The sequence below is a fragment of the Parus major genome, chromosome 3, assembly GCF_001522545.3.
Source record: "Parus major isolate Abel chromosome 3, Parus_major1.1, whole genome shotgun sequence".
Taxonomy (NCBI): domain Eukaryota; kingdom Metazoa; phylum Chordata; class Aves; order Passeriformes; family Paridae; genus Parus; species Parus major.
The window spans coordinates 9,339,634-9,357,326 of NC_031770.1; the positions used below are offsets into that span (position 1 = coordinate 9,339,634).

The 17,693-nt window shown below is 45.5% G+C and overlaps 1 protein-coding gene across 1 annotated transcript in view; it reads right to left on the reverse strand.

The window, feature by feature from the left end:
* Positions 1 to 14,262, reverse strand: part of SLC1A4 (solute carrier family 1 member 4) — a 33,628-nt gene extending 19,366 nt beyond the window's left edge. The window contains exons 1-3 of the mRNA XM_015622575.3: positions 13,690 to 14,262; positions 4,390 to 4,432; positions 3,145 to 3,207 (exon numbers count right to left, since the gene is read on the reverse strand). Of these exons, the coding sequence (XP_015478061.1) occupies positions 3,145 to 3,207; positions 4,390 to 4,432; positions 13,690 to 14,213 (630 nt within the window). The 5' untranslated portion in view covers positions 14,214 to 14,262. The remainder of the gene's footprint in view (positions 1 to 3,144; positions 3,208 to 4,389; positions 4,433 to 13,689) is intronic.
* Positions 14,263 to 17,693: the final 3,431 nt, after the last annotated feature.

Genomic DNA, 17,693 nt, shown 5'->3' on the forward strand with positions numbered 1-17,693 from the left:
GTTCAGCTGAAACAGAATTTTACCATAATGGGCCCAAACCATTCCTTAAAAATAAAAAATAAAAAAAACCTAAAAACAGTGAATACTCTCTTGTTTTGGTTCCCATTCTTAAAAAAAAAAAAAATACAAAACTTTGATATGGAATAGAAATTCAGGGTTTCAGTGCTGTAAGAGCCCAGCATTCTGACCTGGATGTTGCTGGGAGAGAAACTTTGTACTCTCCAGAATGACAGCACACGGTCTTCTCTCACATTCAGAGAGGTCTCTGTCCATGCTGCTCCCAGCACCGTGGTAACTGCTGATGCTGTTCTCCAAGTGCTCACACTCACCAGCACTTCAAGCCTGGATTTCATGATCTGGGGACCCCCTGAGCTCTTGGTGACCAGAAGATGACTGTGTGCTGCTGCCAAAAGCAGTCTCACTATATTCACTGCCATCCTGTCCCCACTTTCGGATCTTGCTCTCCCCTTGCCTCTCTCCCTCCGATTTCTTTGCAACATACAACATTCACCACCACCTCCCCACACTGCAGATGAAGGCAGAAGATGCACCACTTGCCTAGAGCAGTAACATATTACAAGAAATCTCTCCCTGCAAATCCAGGGGACAATCTGCAGCATTCAGGGAATTCCACCTCGTTGTGCCACAATATGGAACGAGTCCAGCAGAAAATCTTCAGCGGAAGATCCTCACAACCCCGGCCTCTAAAACTGGCAGATGCTGAACAGCCTTTTTGTACTCTCACAGAAGAGTGCATCACCCCAAAGGGGCAGCCAAACCAAGCAGCATTGTGGACACCAAACAAAAACAGCTTTAATGAGAACTTTGTTCCTGGACAAACTATGGGACACGTTATTGTTTGCCTGAAATTATGCATTCTCTTAGGAAGATTCATGGAGCTCTTCTGGTCCTTGAATCCCTCTGAAGATCCCATTGTTTTTTTGCTCTTGAAACAAAACACTTATCAAGGAAACAACTGCTGACATTGAACAGTCCCAGTAGTAGGGGGCTGTAAAGAAAATGCAGCCATGTGATGTGAGGAAGAAGAGCAACCACTGGTTTGTGTATTTTTACTGCTGTCCAAAGAGGAACTGAGCACCCCCAGGCTCCCTGTGCTGCAGATGGTAAAGTGAGATAGTCTGTGCCCCAGGAAGTCTAGCTGCCAGAGAGAGAGAGGATGTAGCCATAAAAGCTGGGTAAACATGAGGTGAGCATGTGAAACAACAAAAAAGGACATGGCTGAGCAAACAACTACGTGTCCCACTATTCATTTCATCAGTGAGAGAAGACAGGGCCTATTAACCAATGGGGGGAATAATAATGGAAAATTTTATTCTACACTATTTGTACAGAAAGTTGAAGGAAAATATTTCTCCATTCAGATATTCTGCTGATGAAAGAAAAAAGTAGATAGGAATATGATCTTATTCCCTTGGAAGCAAATTTCTGTCATTATGATATCCAAAAATCACACTTTTCTTTCCAAACTTAATCCTCATCTATCCATAAATACTATGGTCAGACCAGTACTGAAACTGAGCTAACAAAACTGAGAATGATGCTCTCTTTTTATTTGGTCTGTTCTTCCCTAGAGACAGTAGGGCGTCTTCTGGAATTAAAGAAGCTCAGTGTGGTTTTGCTCCAACAACTTAAAAAAGGTTTTGGAAAAGTAATAGCAGAAATAACCTTTACATCATCACAACTCTTGGCAAAAACAGACACCAATGGCAAATTCAGAATATTTTTTCTGATGTTACATCAAACAAGAGACTGATAAGCAGGAAAAAGAGAGGAAAAATGAAAAAATGATGTTGCATTTTAAAGGGCCAAAGGATGCATTCTTATCGCTTAAGGAAAAGTGATGGTGTTGAACAAGCATTAAAAAAAGTACTTGACAGCCAGCACTCTATCCAATGGATATGGTTAGCCTTAATCTGTGCTTGGTCGCTTACAGAGCCCACATCAAACCTGAGAGTGAGTATAAATAAAAGATTTACTCTCCTTTCACTTACCCTTGCTTAAATGTCAAATAACTCTGCACTCTGCAACAAGCACACAAATCTAAGGGCACGTTGCTGCAACCTTTCATACCGAATGTGTTTCACAGCAGGGAGCTGCAGGGCCATGCCCTGCCCGAGGGCACAGAGAGAGAAAGTGCTCTTTTGGGATTCTGCAGTCACCCACTGCATCCGTGTCACACGGGGTGACTGCGGATCTGGGCTAATGCCATCCAACAGGCACGGGCAGGGGGAGCTGCCTCCTTCCCCAGTGGAGCTGCTCACCCTGTGATGCCAGGCTCTCAAACCAGGCATAGCCTTTTCCCCTGCTCAGTTCCTGTGTCATCCCAGTCACCTGTCACCCCATCCCCAGGGCAGGTGAAAGTTCAGCCCAGGGCTGGAAGCAGAGTTCACAAACACTCTGTTCTGCATCACCTGCTCACACACCATGCATGGGGAGGAAAGGTAATGAAGCCAATGCTTCCTGTGCTCTGGGATAGGCTCCAGAGTCCCTCTGGGTGAGCATAAACTGCTTTTTACTTGATGGTTTTACAAACTGGTGGGCAAATCCCAGCTGAGCCCTTCTATGACAAATGCAAACATTACAAGTCTCTTGCCCTGCGGGACTTCAAATCACATTAAAAATGTACTAACCCAGCATCTGATACTGATGTATCAGCCAGAATGATACATTTGTTACTGCTTAAAACAAAATTTCAGCAATGAGAAAAAAATTCTCAACCCAACAAATCTCTTTTTTATTTTTATAAAGAGCCTTGGGTAGAGGGAAAAAACTCATTCTCTCCAAACTCTTAATGAAGAATAAGGTTTAAGGGACATACTCAGCCAGCCTGATTGCTATTTAGTTCCAAGTCTACAGAAAGTTATTTGGAAACATCAGGCAGACTGTTTAGATCAAGTGAGACCAGGTCTAAGAAGGCATGACCTTAAAAATAAAGTGTCATGGGTCACATCAGTTGAGCTCAGCTCTCCACCACAGCTTTCTCATTCAGCCTGTGCGTGTCTCAGTTCTAGGCAAAGAAAAGTACTTGTTTCTTTCCCAAGAGTGCTGGAAAGAATTAAAGGCTGTGAAGTAGTCAAATATTACTGACAACAATTTGTTTAAAAACCTAAGAAGTGACCTTACCTTTTCCCATGTGGCATTTCCAGAGGTAGTGTTCCTGAGCAGCATCTTATAGTCTGTCGCATACTGCAAGTAAGGAAAAAAACACAACTAAACAAAAATGGTGATGCAGGCATTAAAATTGTCAGGAAAACATCTAAAATCTAGGGCAACAGTTTACTTTGATAAATAAACTAGGCATCTCAAAAAAGCAGGGCACCTCTTTGGGCTTGTTTTCTATAACTATAAAATGAGGGGAGGAAAAGCTTCTCATCTTTGTCGATTCCCTGTGACAACAGCAGCACAGAGGAAAAGAGGACTGCTTTATTTCATCCCTGAACACACACAACCCTGACACTAGAGGCATCACAAAATATCCTTTTCATAGTATTATTCTTGTACTGCTTCTGTTTTTACCCATGGAATATTGACTTGTACTGTATTATATATTCATGCAAAATGGAACTTGATTTTAAGAGTTTGCCCTTGGTTTTGATACAAAAGCAAACCCACAGAACAAAAAGCTATTATTCTGCTCCTGTATCATAAAGAATCACTCTGCCCCATGACATTATTCTCAACACTCTATCCTGACATTTAAAATTAGCATTTAGAACTAAATCAAAATATACATACATATATACATATACATACATACATACATATATATACACACACACACACACATATACATACATACATACATATATATATAAAAACAGCTCCTATCCACCAGTTTAAACCACACTGTGCTCTGGTGGCAGCTATCATCCCACCACACATAGTCTGTTGGGAGAGAAATGGGGCTGAGAAATTAATCCAGCAAGGGATACAATGGAAACTACTGGAAAACCATCAGGCAACAGGTAATGCTTAACACACATGGGAACCTAGAGGTCTTCAGCCTTGCCTGTTCTGAGCCCAGCTCTAAACTACATAGCCAAAGGATTCCCAGCTAGCTCCTGCAAAATGGTTAGCAGCCTGGCACAAAGCAGGATTGCCACTGCTGCCCAACATGGCACCCAAAGTTCAAAGAATATTTTTGGTGAAGGTAGAAAAGATGGGCTTTGAATATGCTTTTTTTTTGAGGAATATTTTTCAAATAATTTTCCATGGAAGCAGTATGTCTGATTGTATAATGTGCTTTTATAAACCCTACCTTCTATAAGTAAATTAACTTCTGGTATTTTCTACACTATCTTTCTAGTCCTCTTCCAATGAAAGAGCCTATACATTGTAGCTCATGTCCAACATCCACACAGATCTTACCGTTTCGAAAGCTGCAGCAACAAGATTTGCAGGAAACAGGTTTCTGTAAAAGACAAACAAGAAAATGAAATACATCATGGAGAACTTCTTAAATGAATGCACCAATTTATCTTGCTCTCAGAAACAGCATTTCATTTTCAAGGGCAGGCACACTGGCACTGCTCAGGTGTGCAGCATGGAAGCTACATGGAGCTTGCTAGGTGTCCAGAGGTGTGGGTGCCATCTTCCTCAGCTCACATGAAAGAGATGACAGATGCTTGCTACCACACCTAACCTTTTGGGCAGGGCCACCAGAGGCAATCACACACAATGCTGGTTAAACATCAGCCCTGTGGCTACAGAAACTGGCTCAGCCACACCAGCTGCAGCACCAGCTCACGGCCTCTTAGTGTCAGTCAGGTTTTTAACATTGCTCATGTGATTACACTTCGCTCACAGCATCAACATGAAGGACAATCCAATCAGCAAAATCCACTTATGAGAATGGCTTAACCCTTCAACACAGCAAGGCCAGCTTCCCTGATCACCAAGGCAGAGAACAATATCACAGGCCAGACTTCTCTGTAAGGGCTTACACAACACAGATGGAAAGTACAGGCAACTCCTATGGAACATCTGAATCCAGTGGTGCCTTCACACAGAAATGCCAATCTAGCATTAGATTAGTGCAGAGAGGACAGCATGTAATGTAAAGTGATGTACACTCTTTCTGACCATCCAGTACGTATCTGCACACAGGATGCAGACAGGAAATTCAAGGGCATTCTTCCAAGCTTCTTGTGGTATTTTATAGTTGGTTTTAATGCTATAATTCCTTCTTCCCCTTATGGGCAAAGGGCACGTGTCTCCCCAGCCAAATGACCACTCTTGGTTTTCTGTTTTTTTCAGAAAGGAAAATAGTAATAAAAGCTCATCTCTGGGGCCATGGCAGGACCCCAATTGGCAAGGGCAGGAACATGATGGGCATGAGCTGAAAATACTGCCAGTAGAAGGCATCCCAGAGGCACAAGAACTCTTCTGGTAGGGAAACAGAAGACCTTACCCAGAGCCAGTTAATTGTGGTAAAAACACATTTGGACAGCTTCTCCCCATCCTTTGCTCTTTGCACTGCTCCTAGGAAGCTGCAGCTCCCTCCAGGCTGTGTCCTGCTAACTTGCCCCTATTTTTGCTGTAGTTACCCAGACAAACATTAAACCAGGCTGTGGTCATTCCACGAATGGCATGGAATGTGCAAATCCAAACCAGAGCAAGAAAAGGAGCAGCAGAGTCAAATCTTTGAAAGCAAGGAGGAGATTAAAATATGGCCCAGATAAGGACTTTGGTCTATTTGGTTGCATGGCTCTGTTCTCCTGCCATACAGGGAGTTTTCCCATAGCCTTGACAGCAACTGTAAAGGACATGGAACTTCATCAAACACCTATCTGCTGTGAAATACCTCAGCCCCTCTCTCTCTCTCTCTGATGCACTACAAGTGTATTAGGAGGATTGCTGCAAAAATAATTCATCTTCTGGAGTCTACATTGCACCAAGCATTAAAGAAACAGCAACTTTTTCTCCTCTAAAGCTGACAATACAGCTGTCTGTCTGAAAGCAGGAGAGTGAGCTCTCACTCAGCAAAGACTTTGCCAAAGAATTGGTCAAATAAGATCAATGGAACAGCTAACGCGCATCAGTTCTTGCACAGCTGGAACTCTCTGGTGGATAAAAACCTTGAGTCAAGTAAAAGCAAACTTGCTTTTATCAGGAGTAAAATATCACATATACAAATGGGCTCATGCTGTTGGGAAAAGAAGGATATTTCTTTTCATAGCAGGATGATTACTTTTTTAAAAAAAGAACCGACTGGACTTTGAAGAAGTAAAGAGATGAAAAAAGACTGAAAACCAACCAGAAATCAGTTCTTTTTTTTTTTTTCTTTATATCAGCTTTTCCATCCTGATGAAAACAAAACCAAAGGAAGCAATCATAAAGCCTAAACAACATGGTTCTCCAATGTTTAAATGTGGCCAGGAAACCAAACCCTCCATAATTTGCACAGTATGTCAGGCATGGGCCTCAGTAACTAAACATTAACTTATCTCCAAGCATATACTTAAAGCACATAGCTAAGTGATGCCAGCAACCCTATTACAGCAGGACAAGGGACAGGTTCTTTCTTCCAAGTGTGAGTAACGCTAAAAAAGAATAGAGCAGACACTTTGTTTTATTCCTCCAACACCAGTCTTGAGACTTGAAACACCAGCACCGACTTGAGAATTTGCCAAGTAAAAAATCTGGATTTTAAGCAGCTCAGAAAAGAGTTGTATGTTCTGTTCAATCCAACTTCTAAGTACACCTGACTGCAAAATACCAAAACCACATAAAATAATGTTTTGCTTCTCTGTTTCAAATCCCAAAGCTTAAGAACAAAATGTGTCGGGTCATAAAAAGCAATCTACAAAATACATGGCTTATCTTAGAGGCACAAGGTCTGCACAGACTACACTTATGCTCACCTAAGATCAGTCAGCATGTGAATTAAATTCAACTTTAATTACAGGTGGGTTAGATCACAAGTTCTTGCCTTTGGATGGAATTGTGCAAGAACACCACCGCAGCACCTAAAAAATGGGGCAAGATGCTGCGTGCTTCAGGGAGAGATAAAAGCTGGCTGGTGATCTGCCTGGGCCCATCGTGGATTTGTGCCTGCAGGGTTGGCTCCTCACGCCTGGTGAGGTGAAGCTCACCCACCACAGAAACAGTTCTGTCCCTGTGAGCAGAGGAGCTCACAGGGGAAGTGTGGACATCCCTCCTGTGAGGGTGAACCAACAAACAGGAAAGCTGATGAGCTGGGTAATTGGGCATGCAAATGAAATCTGGGTGTCTGCCAGTTGGCTTTTCTGCGAAGACCAAAGGTTTAGAAGGTTTTTGTGCTTTGAAAGCCTCTATCAAATGTGAACATGGAGTTGAGGGAAATCACCCTGGTTGTATGGCTGGATTGTTGACTGCTTTTGATGGCCCCATGCCCCGTGCCAGAGAACACAGTTGCCTTTCTGAAGCAGATGTGGATTATCGCAGGAACACGGCGCTGGCCAAACCCTGGGTCTGGGTGATAAGGGGCCAGCACAGCAGTGTGGGATCAGACAGCCTTGGCCCCAAATGCAGGGACACAGAACTCGCTGCATGTGGCACTAACGAGCCAGGCCAGTAACACACCACAGCAGGGGGACAGATGTGCTGCCTGTACCCCCGGTGCTCCACTGCTGTCAGCACCTTACTCCACACATGCACAGACCCCAATTCCTTTGTGCCATAAAAGTGAGGTAGGTGGCACAGAGAGACTTTATTCCCCTTACCAAGCACCAGGCAGGAAAGCCTCTCTCTGCCTGCTTCAAGCTGCACAGAGAGCCCCAAAAAAAAAGCCCTATCAGAAATCCATCAGATGGCTGCCAAGGGGGACAGCTGTGTCCTGGGGCTGAAGTAACAGCTGGACTGAGCCAGGAAACCTCCATGTAACTGCACAACACAAAGGGTGAGAAAGCACTCTTCTCAGATCCTCTTAAAATTGGAACAAGAAAGTAGCAGCACCAAGTGCAGGTGTTACAGGGTGTATTTCCTGCTTGAATACTGCGCTCATCACACCATCTCCCCATGCACAGCTGGATAAATGCACCTTTCTTCCTGTGAAATGCTGCTCCTTCCAGTCAAAAATGGACCATTACTCCCCAGGAAGACCCCACTGTATTTCTGCTGTAATAGAAATCTAAGTTTAGCTGCAACATCCACTCTTAGGAATCCCAGACAACTAAGAGAACCTGGAGCCGGCAAAGGGAGAAAAGTGGGGCTGTAACTCTCTTCCCTCTCCATTTTGATATTATGGTCAAATTGCTCTCTTCTTTACAGGCCTGTATCTTTCCATCAGCAGGATGAGGATTACACAGGAACTCCTCCATTGTATGTGTAAGGGATTATTTTTAATAACTTTTTAAATGATTCGTTTGCTAGAGCTCTGCAAACAACTTTGCTCTGGCAGCAAAAGCATGAAGGGAAATCCAGGCAAATGGAATGAAACCCTAAAATACTATGCATTCCTCTTGCATTGCTTCTTACAAAAAGGTTCCACTTCTGAGGCCAAAGACCTTGCTATTGAAAAACACACTTTTTTGAGAAAACCAACACAGAATATTTTTCTGTAGACCATCTCCAGTTCTCAGGGCTTTTTTCCAATTGTACAAGTCTACTCACAGCAACTTTATTGCTGTCTGTGGCAAAATGCCAGAGCCCAGTTAGAATTCCTCCAGCACCTTCACTTTTCTTTCTGTCCCAAGATTTTCATTCTGTATCACACAGCAACTTTCCTCATCTGATTTTTCATATGTGGATGCACAACACGTGCCCAATACTCAAATATGAGTATATGCTCATACTCATATTTGTGAGTGTGTGCATTTGTTTTAACTCAGAGAAACTTGAAAATGTGTTTACTTATAGCAGATATTTGATACTTTTTTTGCCTTAATGGTCCAGCCTGTATTTTTGATTCTTGGAAAATAAAACCTAACTGGAAGGAGTCAGTAGTAAAAGGCAACAAATATAAGGAACAAATGGAAGGAGCAGAAATGTTCACAGGCTTACTAAAAAAACCCTGCCAGAGAGTGCAGGCACATGAATGAAAGCACTGAGCTCTTCCTACAAAACTCAGTCAGAAAGCCCTGTAGTTTGAGAGAGATTCCAGACTCAGAAAGTGACACAAGCAAAGCAGGACAGTTACTTCACTTTAAGAACTAGCCATCAGCTTCAAACCCAGGGGTCAGCCTGTCTCTTGGCCTAACTGCAGCCATTGCTTGGACACTTTTTATTCTATTTATGAATTCAAAGGCAGCATCTCCCCCCTCCTCTTCTAACAGTCACATTTTATTGGTTTTCCACATTGGGATTTCAGAGACGGCTTTCATGGTTGCTGGTTTGGGATGACTCACTGGGAAGACCAAGGCTATAAGGAACAAGTGCTACTGGAGCAACTAGTGCCCAGGAGAGGGTCACTGCCTGAGTGGCCCACTCTGGCCACCTGCTCTGCAGCCCAGACAGCAAAACATGACTGATGCTTCTCCCTGTGCTCATATCTGCCTTCCCTACAGCTCTGAAGACATTTGGCGCAAAGGCATGAGCTTGCTGTGGGTGCTCCTTTTGGCAGCTCAGCTGCTAACATCTGACAGAGAGACAGAGAGGGCATTGAGAAGCAATGAAATTTAAACAGCTTTTGCAGACTTGCCTGGCAAACTGGGAAACCCTGACCTTACTGCTTGGGGCAGACGTGTGGACCTCTGTGCACTCTTCCTACAAAAAAAAAAGGGGGATTACTTCCTTCCCTTCCCGGACTCTTATAGCTAGGGTTGGATTAAAAACAGAATTCCCTTCCCCATAGCAAATTCCACAGTTGCAAAACATGTTTTCATCCCAAAACTGGGCAAAGAAAGCCTGTTTCAGATCCCTTTTTCCACTAAAAATAAATTGTAAAATACTCTGTTGAAATGTTCCTTTTTTGATGAGTGAGATTTTCTGCTTAAGTCCTTTTGACCTCACTGAAACGATCACCCACTGACAGAAATTTTGGAAGGATCAATAGGTTCCTGTGAAAACTGTTCAATTTTGTTGAATCAGCAAATATAAATCAGAGCTAGAACAAAACTCTGACCTTACTGAAACATTCAGTTGTGACAATTGCCCATCAAAAGTGTTAACAAATCAATAGATTCTTGCAAAACACTTCATCCTGCTGTTTCAACAGCTCTCCAACAAGCTGCAGATGGGCTGTGTGAGCAGGTGGTTGGAGTCCCATCCTTGGGACTCCCTCTCCCTGGTTACATGCTGGGCACAAGCAGACCCAAGCTGGCTCTCTAAACTGTCACCTTCTCAGGTGGTGGCTGAGCTCCAGAGCCCACCACATCCCAGCCAGCCCCTTCCTCCAGCTGCCAACCACTTCACAATCAAGCTTATGAGCTCTCTTTATAGCTTTATCTTCTCTCTCAAATAAATGAGTAAGGGAAAAACCCAGAAATTCTAAAATTTCCCTTCACTCCCCTCATCTTCTGCCAGCAGATTTAAGGCATTCTAAGATCCTGCCTTGAGGTAACACCCCACTTTCTAGGTGCTTTTATTACAGTTATTTTACTTGTGGAAGTAGCTGTGAACTCTTGATCCCCTCCCATGATCACTGCCTTTGGCCACGCTCCTCTTTAGGAAGCTCCAAGGAGCTGCCCACATGACAGATTTGAGATGAGATGAGCCATCAGCATCCCTGCTGCAGGGATTAAAAGCACCTTATGACATCTCTGTTGTTCCCACCCCATGTCCTGGGGCAGAGGACAGCATGCCTAACCCCTGACTAGACATGCTCAAGGCTCACTTGCCTCTAGCACTTGCCAGAAGGGAAACCAGGAGGGTGTTCCAGCACCTCCAGCCAGACAAATCAGACCTTGAGGTTATGGTTGATGGACAAAATAAAACAGGCAGCCTTTGGGTTCACCAGTGAGTCATCATTCATTTGATACCAAAGCCCAAGATAAATCTTTTTCCCAGAAGTCGTTTCTCCATGCCTAGACACCTGTTTGTGGGGAAGCTTTAGACTTCAAAAAGGAAAACCAAGAAGTAAGCTGGCCTCCAGACATCACTGTGACAACGAAAAGCAACATCTTTGGTCATTACCTAATAGACTTCCTAAAGACAGAAGTGATCTGCAGAACCAAACAGTGACACTCAGCTGTGATTTCCTCTATGCTGTTTCTTCCTTGGGTCATGTTTTACATTGGTTTTCAGTGCTCTAGGAGCACTCAGTTTACCCATTTGCAACTCATTTTTACCTTTCCTCTGAAACCAAGCAGCAGCGAATCCTTGAAGGACACAGTCAGCCTTGTGCCACAACTGAAAACAGTTTTCTTGCATCTAATAGAAAGTTTCATGGCCAAACAAGACATAAGGAGAAGCACAGAGCAGGATGCTGCAAGACCCACCCACACAAAAATCAATCATTTTAACCCTCCAGGCCCTATAGAATCAAGGCTTTGTTATCTCAACATGAGGTTACTCCACTAAGTTTCATCACAGCAGGGACCAAGTTCAGCACTCAAACCAAAACACCCACGTTTACAAGAATGGTTAAAAAAATAACATTACACGGCAGAGAGAGAGAGAGAGAGCACGCTTATTTCCTGAAAATCACATACTCTCTCCATCCCTCAGTCTGCCAGGGATTTGTGCTAAGACTGAAAGTTTTAGTGATGGCTGATTTTCCAAACACAACTTTTCTGGACTGGATTTCACTGTCACTGCTGTAACAACTTGACTGCTCAACAGTGTGGCTGCAACAGCACTCCCCTGGGATTCTGAGAAAAATCTGTATTCACAGTACTCCATAAGTGCATTGGGGAAAAGTTCTTGTCCCCTCATCTCCTAGAAGGAAATTCCTCTGCAACCCACCATGCTTTACCCAAGTCTCATCATTATGAGCCCTACTTTGGAATTAGGGACTCAATCCCATCGCCATCATAACCCCTTTGAAGATAAACTCTACACCTGCATTCACAAAGCAGACCAAGAAACAGCTGTCTGCTCTGACCTTTAGATATTACCCAGAGCCTGAAGCTCACTGGAACACCCCTGGCCTGTTCCTCAACTCCATCCTACTCCATGCTGCCAGGTGACACAGGGATGTAACACCAGGTACCGCAGCCACACCGGAATGCGCTGGGACAGCCACCACTACAGACATTTTCCCAACTCTCCCAGGTGTGCCTACTCCTTTTTTCTTGGCAATTTTCCTTCACCTCCCTCCCCTCCATTCAACAACATATCACCAACACAGCCAGACTACCTACTCCCACCGTCCTGCTATTCCTTCTTAACATGCTGTCAGGAATTGCTGGTCCTTAAGAAAGGTCCTCAATTGTCAGTTCTTAAGAGAGGGAGAGGTGAGCTGAGGACACTAAGTACATGACTGCCAATAGAACAAACCAGACTTACTTTCTGTCCAAAGGGAACATACTTGTCTCAGGGGGAGAAAAGGACATTAACCTGAATTTGTAAATACACTTCTGGATTTGGGGTTAGTTTTTTTTTAAAAAAAAGTCTTTTTATCTTTGTTGCCACATCCACTTGACCAGACAAAAACACAAAAGAGTATCTCAGCTGAAAAACTGGACTGATAAAAGCAAAGCAAACAAGCAAAATAAAAACAAACAAACAAACAAACCCACTCAGCTTTGTAATTACTAGGATATCCACTAAACTCAACTTTCCAGCTACTTCGCTGTGACACAGGTCACCTCCCTTATTCTTGTGTTTGTACCTGGGTGCAAAGCACAAGGAAATGCAGTTGGAAGCCCAATACTCATAGCACCATCTGGATGCCTGCCTCGTTTCTCTGTGCGCTCCTATCTTATTAAAAAAGCCAGACAGATCTCAACAAGACATGGACTTTGAGGAAAAACAGAAAAGGTGAAGTCTGCAACTTGGCAAGGAGGAGTAAAGATACACAAAAACACTATCATCTGATTAGAAGTGGAAGCCTTGTTTGATAGATTTTGATAATGCAAGTCTTGTCTTTGCAAGATGCAGAGGTAGGATGGGAAGCTCACAAACCTACAGAGCATCCTCACACTGGACGATTCCTCCATGGAATTACAGGGCTGTGTTTCCACTCCCACGTCTGAGAGGGCACTCAAAGGGTCAGGAAGGCATTTGGGTGAGGAGACTGGGTAAAATGTTGGAGAATTAAAGAAAAAGGTGTGTGTGAGGGATGAGAAGAGCTGCCCAACCCTGCCCTGCCTGCAGGAGACAGGCAACAACAGGTAGCAGGGCAGGGGAAGGAGCCAGGCAAAGCCTGCCCTGCAGCCAGCACCCAGGAGCCGCTCTCCCTCCAGGCAGAACCAAAAACGGGCCTGGGCACCCAGAATTCTGAGCAAGCCTCGACTCATCCTTGCAGCCACCGAGGCAAATGAAAAACAAAACGGGGAGAAGCAGATCACCATGCAGCCCTATACCTGATCGGGCTGCGGGTACTTGGGCAGAGAGCCGTGCTTCTGGAGAAGCCAGGATTAGGATGAGAAAGATAGCAAGATAAAGGAGATAAAGAAGGATATTGAGGAGAAGGAGAAAAATGAGGGGAAGGTGCAGGAGGAGGAGAAGATGCAGGAGGATAAGAAGATGAAGGAGGCTGAGAAGGGGGAGGAGGGCTTCCCGGCTGCAGCGTGCAACACTGCCGGGTCTGTCATCATCCTCCAGCAGCGGGAGGGCGGGGGAAGGAGGGGAGCGGAGCGGCCTCACCTGATGAGGTCGAGGAAGGAGTCCACCGTCTCCTTGCTGGGGGGCAGCGCGCCCGACAGCCCCAGCTGGGTGTTGAGCGCGGAGGCACCGGCGCCGGGACGGATGATGAAGCCGAGGGCTACGGCGAGGCCGGAGGCGAGCAGCGTGGTGCCCAGGAAATAGGCGAGCGCGATGCCACCCAGGCGGCCGAGCGAACGGGTGTCCAGGCTGGCGGCGCCCGACACCAGGCTGCAGAAGACGAGCGGCAGGATCACCATGCGCAGCATCCGCAGCAGCAGCTCCCCGGGGAAGGCCAGGTAGGAGATCTGCGCCGGGCTCAGCGCCGCGCCGCGCACGGCGGCCCCCAGCGCCACGCCGGCCACCACCCCCGACACCGTCAGCAGCACCAGCGCGTTCCGCCGCAGGAACCCACGGCAGCCCCGCAGCTGGGCCCCGCCGCCCTGCCGCTCCTCCGCCGCCGGGCCCTCGGCATGGCCGTTCCGGCCGTGGCCCGCCTTGCCCTCACCCGCCGCCGCCTCCTCCATGCTGCGCTGAACGGCGGCTCCGCGTGTGCCGCTATCGTGCGGCGCTCCAGGCACGGACTGAGCGGCCGCCCCGCCCCGCCCCGGCCCGGGAGCGGTGCCGGCCCCGCCCGGGGGAGGGAGCACCGTGCCCCTGGCCCGCCTCCATTCCCCGCCGGCGGGCCCGGGTTGGCTCGGCGCCATCACCGCCCTCAGGGCCCGCACTGCCCTCGCGGCCCGCGCCTGGGCGCCGTCAGGCCCTGCAGTGCCGCGGGGGCCTGGCCGTGTCCTTGTGGTGTCCCAGAGATCACGCGTGTCTCCCCACTATTTACACCCGTCCCCATCGGTGTCACAGAGCCCACCTTCCTGTTCCTGTGGGTCACGCTTGTCCCGCTATTGTCCCCCCTCAATATCCCCATTGTTCATACACACCGCCGTAGTGTCCCCACAGTTCACACCTGCCCCCTCAGTGTCCCTACAGCTCACACATTCCCCCTTCCATTTTCTCGTGGTTCAGTCACGTCCCCTCAGCGTGCCCAAGGCTCCCACATGTCCCTCTCAGTGTCCCCGTGCTTTGCACACATCCCCATCAGTGTTCCCACAGCTCACATGTCGGTTCAGAGACCCCCTCAATGTCTTCACAACTCACATACTGTCCCCATCAGTGGGACACATGTGCCCTCAGTGTCCCCCTCTCCTTGCCAGGAACCTCTCAGGGTGGCAGGAGCCATCCTCTGCACCAGGACAAGTTGTGTCCGTGTCCCTTGTCCGCACGGTCAAATCCATTCAGCAGGTCTGTGGGTTCATCAGGGGCAGGGTGACATGGACACAGGGACTCTGAGCACCCTCCCTTGAGGAAACCCGTGTCTGACCACACAAGCTGGTTTTCTGCAGAACAGATGATGTCTGTGACAATACATGGGGCTGATAAAGGGCACTCGGGGCTTTCAAACCCACAAGAGCTCCATGGGTGCGCTACTGTCATGTTTGCTCACGAAGGCACTTCCAGGAGCTCCAGCTGGTGTTTGGACTCGGTCAGGGGCTCCGTTTCAGTTCATTCCCTTGACATCAGCAAAGCACAGCCTAGCAGAAAACACGCTGTGAAAACAACCAGCCATACATCTGCTTTTGGAGTAGACTGTGCTAATTAAAGAGACTGACAGGGTGCAATGGGACAATAATCCTGATTTAATAAGACTTTTCTGTTTTCTAATCTCGTGGATAGACCTGATGATCGTTATGCTACGGCTGGAGCTCCTGGGAATTGTCTGTGTGTAAATAGGTAACAACACCACTAACAAGCAGTTGTGTCCACCACCATCCGCTTTAGAGATTGATGAAAATTCATGATTCACTCTCACACTGAAATTAGACTCATGATACCAGCACGTTCTTATTGATTTTGTATTTTTTTCCTGATAACTTTCCTTTTGAGTAACACTTGGTTTGTGGAAGTTTGTGAATCAATGTCCCATCAAATCAGCAGAGATAGGAAACAAAAACTAAACAGGAAAACAAGTCTGCAAACACTTTTAAAGACATATAATTCCACAAACCTCAAAAGGAATAAAGAATCATGTCGATCTTTTAAAATAGGGTTTGAGTATTTTTCTGCAGATGTGTATAATAAACAATTTATTGTCTAATGTAATTGTTTTTTTCTCCATCAGAAGCATTTCTAAAATAGTTTTTTATTAATATTTTCAGAGCATTCCTTGTAAAAATGTGTCCTTGTGTCATGCTCCATTTTTTCCTTGCATTTTTCCTTGCAATTCTCTCCTGATCTCACCCCTTTTTTTTTTTTTTCCATTTACCCACGAAAAGGGGAAGACAAAAGCAGAAATGACAATAGAAAACTATAAAATAAATATAGAAATACAGAAATCTATTCCTTGTTTCAGCTGAGAAACAATTCTAAAACCAAACAACAAACATAAATGCTGTTCCCTTGTGCAAACTGAAAGACAGGGTAGAAATTCAGGAAAGTGTCAAAAACAAGAATGCATTAAATTAGAAAAGTCATTGACAGCAGCACATGTATGAAACCAGAGCAAGAACTAACACAGAACCTTTTCCACCATATGACAGTAGACTCCTTTTCTTTTGGAGTATCCCCCCCATGTCCTTGTGGGACTGACCTTGATCAGCAGCAGTGCCATGAGAACAGCCGGGTCACCTGCGGGAACACACACCTCCAGAAATTCAGATCCCAGTCAAAGTTCTTTAACCCAATCTGAGGCTGTTTGGTGACAGCCAACCCTTCAAAAAGAACACTTTGACATAGGGATGTGTAGCCCTGTAAATCAAGCTTTCTGACATTGTTTTCATAGCTTCTAGACACTTTCCCAGGAAAGTAACTATAAACATAGATGTTTATACATTCCATTAAAGATATGTCTTTTGATGGACGTTTCTTACCACCAGTGTGGTTGGGAAGGTGGTAACCTGACTATCCAATCCCTGGTCATTGTCAAGAATCTATAAATACTGAAATGACAGAATAAAGCTTCTTCTTCTTCTTCCTTTACCACACATCGAGCGGTGTCTATGTAAATCATTTTGTGTCCAACAGTGACAGGGATGCTGGTGATAAACTTCCTGGTCAATGACACCCTGAGAATCCCCTCCAGTTCCCCCTTCCTTTTTTCCCCCCCCTTCTTGATTTTTTTGATTCAAATACTGATCCAAACAATTATCCTTCCTCTCTTGACATATCTCCAGATGACAAAAGATGATTTCTTTTGCCATCAAGAAGACAACAGAGCACATGAACCTCCCACCATACAAATGGGCATCATCCCAAAGACGTTCTAGGCAAAGCTAACTGGTTTTCTACCCTGTGAGAGTTCATGGATGGCTGCAGTGATTAACCCTGAAGCCCGCTGGCTTATTCAGTAGTAATCGTTGACTGATCCATTGTGTCATGTTTTCATTTCAGTGCTTGTAAATCTTGGGAGCTTTCCAGTGAGTGAGTCTGCATGTTTCCAATGTCCACCCCGCTGATGCTTCTAAATTAGGGATTTTGACTTGCCCTATTGGAATTTGAAGATGCTTTTTTTGGCTTAAGTGGCTTTCACCTGCTTACGGCTAGGGTGATTCCTCCAGAAATCAGCAGAGGGATCACGCACAGACTACAACAAAACAACCAGAAAAAAAAAAATCCACTTTTATATAAATTTTTCAAAAATCCTTTTGCTTTCAGTGAAAAAACAGCCAATACAGTTTTTACCGCTGGCCCAGGAAGGAAGATGTCATTCTGTTTTCCAGTCAAATTCAGCTTGAAAACAGTATTTGATGGTAGGTATTTGAAATTCCAGCCTCAATGAAAGGGACGAAAAAATCTTAATGGCTGGAAGGGAGCCAGGTTCTTCCCTTCTATGCTTCACCTTCACCTGTTCATCTGCATCAGTGCAGATGGACACTTATAGTAGGATCTATGTAACCTAGCTGTTGCCTCCTGGAAATGCAGGATTTCAATGCCCCTAGGAAAGAGAGGTGATTGTT